General features: G+C 54.8%; 1 protein-coding gene across 3 annotated transcripts in view; it reads right to left on the reverse strand.

Annotated features, from left to right (window-relative positions):
• PEPD (peptidase D) overlaps positions 1 to 6,183 on the reverse strand; it is a 118,657-nt gene extending 112,474 nt beyond the window's left edge. For 2 of the 3 annotated variants that reach the window (XM_061138963.1, XM_061138962.1), the window contains exon 1: positions 6,029 to 6,183. In XM_061138963.1, the coding sequence (XP_060994946.1) occupies positions 6,029 to 6,045 (17 nt within the window). In that variant the 5' untranslated portion in view covers positions 6,046 to 6,183. Of the gene's footprint in view, positions 1 to 5,952 lie in introns of all 3 variants that reach the window. The other variant, XM_061138964.1, reaches the window with a different exon arrangement.
• Between the last annotated feature and the right edge of the window lie 589 nt (positions 6,184 to 6,772).

A 6,772-nucleotide genomic window follows, 5' to 3' on the forward strand; every position in this document is an offset into this window, starting at 1 on the left:
TGCCATGCTCAGCACCAGGATGAAAGGAAGGGGTGACGGCTCACAAACAGGCCGGCATCCCCGCTGTCAGGAACTGAAAGTGCAGCCGCCCGCACCCCTGCACAGAGGCCCCTGTGTTTCCCCGTTCTTTCCCCTCACTCAGCAAAGCCCATGGGGTGGGCTCAGGGAAAAGCCTTGTCTCTCTGGACTCCCAACAGCACAGAAGGGGAAGGACCGCTGCAGAGGCCCCGGCCAAAGCTGCCTAGACCCATGCAGACTCAACAGCACCAGTGCCTAAAAATGCCCAGCCTTGGCCCCCAGCCTGCAGAGCCCGCCCACCTCAGCTCCCCCCACCTCACCCCGCCACCTCCCTCCTTAAACATACCAGGTACCAGTTGTCCGGGTGGCTCATGGTAAAGAGTCCACCGGTGATACAAAAGACATGAGTTCGATCCTTGGGTTGGGAAGCTCCCCTGGAGAAGGAAATGGCAACCCACTCCAGTATTCTTGCCTGGAAAATTCCATGATCCCATGGATGGAATAGTCTGGTGGGCTACAGTCCATGGGGTCACAAAAGAGTCGGACATGACTTAGCAACTAAACAACAAAACCAGTTGACACAGCATCCCCAAGTTGACACAGCATCCCCACCTGGAAGGCTCTCAGAAGGGCTAGGCGTCATCTTATCTGGGCTTTCCTGGTGGCTCAAATGGTAAAGAATCCACCCACAATGCGGGAGACCTGGGTTCAATCCCTGGGTTGGGAAGATCCCCCTGGAGAAGGGAAAGGCTGCCCACTCCAGTATTCTGGCCTGGAGAATTCCATGGATGGAGGAGCCTGGGAGGCTACAGTCCGTGGGGTCAAAAAGAGTCAGACACAACTGAGCGACTTTCACTTCATCTTATCCAGAACTTTCTAAGAGACCTAAACTCCTCAGGGCACCTGGACAGGAGTTTTCTGGCCCAAGGGCCGAGCAGCCCAGGTCAAGACAGGAAACTTGACAAGCTACCGTCCCTGGGAGCATGAGCTGCTGCTGCAAAGGAAATCTCCAATACTACCTAATCCTGCATGGGCTCAGCCAGAACAGAGAAAGGCAGCCTGGCCAGAGCCCCTGGGCAGGGCTGACGGCTGCAGTCATTTATTACTGCAGGGCACCTCAGAATCCAAGGGTATAGAGACATGCCCTTTGATTTCTCATGGCATAAACCAACCCTCAGAGAGAATGTTGGGCCCAAAGCCATCGCAGGTGGCTTCTCCCTGCAAGTTCAGCAAAAGCAGCACTAATAAAACATCCCCACCTGGTTTCTGCTGGAGCTTTTGCTAACTGGCACCTGGAATCTAAAATGCAAAAGCCAGGTCATCTCCAAGTCCAAGTGTAAATAAGGCACACTTTACTGCAGGCAGCCAAGGGCACGGGCAACGCCCAGGGAAGACAGTAGGGGCTGGCGGATAAAGACTCCAGGGTATCAAAGAGACCCACAGAACAAGCTCCAGCCCTCATGGGCCAGCCCACCCCCTGTCAACAGCCAGAGCCCAGGAAACAGCCAGTGACCTGCCCCCATGGAAGGTGTGACACTGATGCCCGGGAAAACCTCTCCTGTCCCCCAAGTCAGCACCAAGCCACCTCTCCTTTCCCTCAATGGCTACCTGCTGGGCTCTTACCCAAGGGATTAATGCACAGAGTTTAGGGACTCCACCTACCTAAATGGGGAAAAAAGTTATATCTTTATTTTCTCTAACCTCTCTTTCAAATTAACATTTTCTTCAGTTATTAACATAAGCAACAAACCACAGCAGTATCAGCAGAGCATGAATCTATGAACAGAAATCAGAAGTATTTTCATGTCACCTTATAGATGTTACCATATCTCAAGATTACCACTTTTCCTCATCACTACTTCAACACTAAGGTTAGACCTGCTGCTTTTATTATTTAATGTGTTAATAAAGAAGCATATATTACTATACCACAAATTTGTTTCCTAACATCTTAATAACTGTGTTCCTATATAATTGGTTCTCCTTGTACGCCTCTGTAATTTATTTCATCATGTTTTTGTTGTTTAGTTGCTCAGTCGCATCCAACTCTTTGCAACCCCATGGACTACAGCATGCCAGGCTCCTATGTCCATGGGATTTCCCAGGCAAGAATACTGGAGTAGATTGCCATTTACTTCTCCAGGGGACCTTCCCGGCCCAGGGATTGAACCCGCATTTTCTGCATTGGCAGGCAGACTCTTTATCACTGAGCCACGTGGGAGTCATGCTGGGAGGGATAAAAAGTTCTCATGGATGTCCATGGGGTCCATAGCACGGATGAGGACAACATCCTTGCCCTGTGATGTGACACCACTTCTGAATGGGGCCATACTGCTAAGCTCCCAGCAAGAGAGGCCAGCCAAGGACTGGTCTAATTCCTCAGCCACAGCCTCCAGCTCAGGTCAGGCACTGAACCCTCTGGCTGGCTGACAGCAAGGCCGACCCTCTCACCCTGGCTGAAGGGGCCTCCCAGCAGCTGGCCGGCATCTCCCACTCTGCCTACCCTTCTCCTGAGGAGGGTGAGCAGGGCTAAGCACACCAGGGACCTGTGTGGAGGCAGACCAGGCCTGAGAAAGGGCCTCAGAGGGCAAAGGGGCACTCATTGGCCAGTCTGCCTCCCACAGACCCACCCCTCACCCCAGCCCCCAAGGTCAGCTCGTTGCCTCTTCTCCAAGAGCACAAGGTTCATATCAGGGTGGAGACAGGCTCTGATCCAGAATCTGACTCCTCCAGATACTTGCTCTCCAGAAATGCTGACTCCAGTGTGACCTATGACCTCACAGGGACACATCCAGGACAGCTCACCTGCTGCTCCTCGCTGGGCAAAAGCCCTCTGGGCAGCAGCCCCTCCATCCCGAGTGTCACTCAGAGAGTTAAAGATATCCCTTCATCCTGCTCAGCGTGCTGTCCCCACTCCCGCCCACAGCTCCCTTCCTCAATTACTGAGGGCTCCATGGAAAGCAGGATGGCATGCTGGACTAACATAGAGAAATCATTAGGTACCACGTCACCCAGAACCAATCACAAGGCAGCCATGGGGCCCTGGAGACACACACTGAAGTAGTCCCTGGGCTTAAGGATGCTGGCAGAGGCATGAAGGGGAGCAACCCCTCACCTGACCACTATGGGCAGGCATGCAGATGCAGAAGAGCATCCTGCCAGCAGGGAAAAACTGGGATTCTCTGAAGTTCTGAGAAGGAAGCTTTGACTGGAGGTCCAAATCAGGGAGGCGGTGGGGGGCGGGGGGCGGGGAAGGAGGTCAGGAAAGGCTTTTAGGAGGAGGAACCACCTGAGCTGAGCCTGCAAGTGTGAGAACAGTATGTGAGAGGGTGAGGGCGGTCCAGGGCCAGCCAGTGAGTGGGCAGAGGGAGGAGGAGAAAGGAAAAAGCCATGAGGGGTACCGATTCAGCAGCTCTGGCTACAGCAGAGCAGTCTCATCTCTACTCAAGGAGAAAACACCTTCCATCAAGTGTCATGGGATGGACGGGGGGTGTGGAGGTGACTTCACAGCAGACCCTCTGGGGGCTGTGGGACCCTCTGTCTCAATCTTGAAGTCCTCGCCCAGGCCGGTAGGACAAAGCAGGATCAACCCTGAAACACTCCTCAGAGGAGCAGTTCAAGTTTCCAGTTGAACCTGAGATACTACCTTAGGGCTTCCAATGCTCCCCAGATCACATGGAGCACAAACCAGCACCTGGGTCTCCTGGCCTCCCGGGGCCCAGGATCTGGAAGGACTCTTGTTGTTTAGTCGCTAAGTCGTGCCCGATTCTTTGAGACCCCATGGACTGTAGCCCACTAGGCTCCATGGGATTTCCCAGGCAAGAATAATGGAGTGGGTTGCTATTTCCTTCTCCAGGGGATCTTCCCAATGCAAGGAGCAAATCCACATCTCCTGCATTGGCAGGTGAATTTTTTACCACTGAGCCGCCAGGGAAGCTCCGTGTTCAGGGAGGGCTCTATAAGCAACCAAATTCAACTCCTGGGGAGACTGTGGCTATGACTTGGTGATGCAGTGCCTCATTATGCCTGACGCTCCGACCTGCTCTGAGTATGTCTGGGGACCTTGAAGAACTATAACTACAGCAGTAAAGCCATTCTTCAAGGTCCCCAGACATACTAGGACACAGCTTTGCTGGAAACACACTCAAAGCCTCTTCCACCTAAGGAAGTTGCTGGGTTCCAAGTGTCCAGCAGGGCAACCAACACCAGCCTGGGGTGGTTCTTGCCAAGGAGGGCCTATCAAGCTCTGGAAGCTACCTCTCAGGTCTCCCTTCGCATTACACGCCTTTCCAAGACCTCTGTTTTTACTGCACATGGCCCAGAGAATCAGCTTTGCTATAAAGGCCTTCCCTCCAGGATTCAGCCAGCTCGAGGCTCATGCCCATCCAATCACCAGCCCAGCTCACTGTACCTTTGGTAGCACAGACCTCAAACCAGCATGGAGCCCTGAACCCAAATGGAGCAACCGGAACTCCCTGTGACCACATGGTGGCCCAGATACAGTGCTAACAGAACCACATTTGGGCACGGGCCCACACCTACTGCTCACTGTGCTCTTTAAGACAGGGTCACAGGCTGGGTTCAAGGGTCTGACCCTGGATTCCATGACATTCATGTGAGACTTAGTTATCTGCCTGAGGGGTACTCAAGGACTAGCACAAATACCATCCAGGGAGTGAAGGCCACCCACACTCTCCCCTGAGCTCAGAACCCGTGCACGTCCAAGGCACCCATCAAGAGGCAGACAGATGGATGACATCTACGCAGGTGGCCCGTGAACACCTAAGGGTAGACCCAGTACTCTTTCTGTAATACAGCAGGGTCCTATTATGTGTTTGATTTGTATTAACGTGTTTGTTTGTCCTAAGCTCTCCCAACCTCGGGGGCCATTTTCTGTTGCCATTCTCCGTACCTTCCAAAGAGAGACGCCCATTTAGTCCACCAGTTTCCCCATTCTGATCTCAGTTCTGGGCCTGGCATCTAGAGCAGTGCCTTTGCTCTATCTACCACACCCCATTCCAGCCCCAGCATCCCCAGGCCAGGTCTTGCCCTAAACTCACAATAGCTCAGGAAATAGTTATCTAAAAGGCAGAACTCACCCAGAGCTCAGAAGATAGTTATCTAAACTGAGCAGATTAAAACCCTTGGAATGTCCCAGTCCCTTAGGACAAAGTCTAGAAAAGCCAACTGGGACACCGTGCCCTCCAGCACAGGGACACACTCCATTGTCCCCTGTCCCCAGAACACTCTCAACCTTTGTTGGAATGTTCCTTCATCTTGGACACTCTCCAATGCTTCAGTGAGCCCATCTGTCCACACTTCCTTCCACTAGGACCACTCACCATTCTTCTATTGGGCAGGATTTATGAGGCATGTATGCAAGGCAAATGAGGCCCAGGGATGAAGGAGACAAAGCCCGTGACCTCACACTCTAAATGGAGAGAGGACAAGAACAGGTTCGTTGGGTTTTTTTTTTGTTTGTTTTTTTTTTTAAGGTACTATATTATTAACCAAGTGGTGCTAAGAGTGGGAAAGGTGCTCAGGGAAGGCTTCTCTGAGGAGGTTCCATCTGGGCCCTGAAGAAAGAGTGAAATTGCCTGGCTAGGGGAGAGGATTCCAAGGCCATCTCAAATGCTGCCTCTTCCCCGGATCCCCAGGACCCCAGCACCCTGGCAACGCCGCCTTCCCATCGGAGTTCCATGACGGAACGCGCGTGTGGATCCGACACCCAACTCGGCCGCACAGTGGGGACGCCACACACGCGGGTGGGGCCTGAGCGCCACGGCAGCCCTGAGGGCAATGGGCAGCGGCCAGGGAGGGGACTCGCAGCCGGATGCCCAGCGCTCGGAGGACCGACCCGCGCGAAGAAGCGCGCTGCCCACGGCCTCACTGCCCGCCCGGCGGGGACGCGGCCTGGCAGCGCGGGGCTCTCACCCGCTGTCCAATCGGCAGGCCCAAGGCCCCCGCTCCGCGCCGCCGGCCAAGGGCCAGGGACAGCGGCAGCACTCACCCGGTGGCCGCCGCCATGCTTCCCCAGCTCCAGCGTCACGTGAAGTGGGGCGTCAGCTGAGCCCGACCAGGTCCCACTCCGGGGGGCGGGGCTGGATGGGCGGGGCCTGGGCGGGGCTGGATGGGCGGGGCCGGGAGCCCCTGTCCAGTGCCCTCCAGCGAAGCGCTTCCCCCGACCCGGAGGGGCGGAGCCCTGGAGGAGGTGGAGAATCTGTCTGGTCGCCCGCCTCTTGCTGCAGGGGAGGGGTGCGGCTGGGGTGCGGACAGAGGCCTTTCCAGAATAGAAGCGAACATACCCGAGGCAGTGAATACCTTGATTCTGCCCTTCACCCGACGTCCCAGCCTGCCCAGGGTGAAAGACACCTTGAGAGAGGAGCCTCTGACCCAGTCTAGTAACGGCAGAGGTGACAGTGATTGGCTTAAGAAGGGAAATGGCTTGAGCAAAGGCCAAGGCAATTGAAGTAACCTAAAAGTTCAGTGTCCAGGAGAGAGAGGAGGTGCAGCCTCAGAGGTGAGCAAGGGTCAGATCTTGCACTGGCTTGAAAACGGGGCCAGGGAGTTAGGTCTGTTGGGACCTTTCTGAGCTCACTCAACCGCAGGGTGAAGAACCTGAAGGCAGGGCGGCCAGTGAGGAAGGCTAGGGAGAAGTGGCCACAGGGAGGGCACAGTTTAGGATGGAGAATCGATTAGAGGGTCACCCCCCACCCTTGCCCAGCTGTGCACTCTTTTTGGGTGCAGGGTCCTC

Source organism: Dama dama, chromosome 4 (genome assembly GCF_033118175.1).
Source record: "Dama dama isolate Ldn47 chromosome 4, ASM3311817v1, whole genome shotgun sequence".
NCBI classification, from domain to species: Eukaryota; Metazoa; Chordata; class Mammalia; order Artiodactyla; family Cervidae; genus Dama; species Dama dama.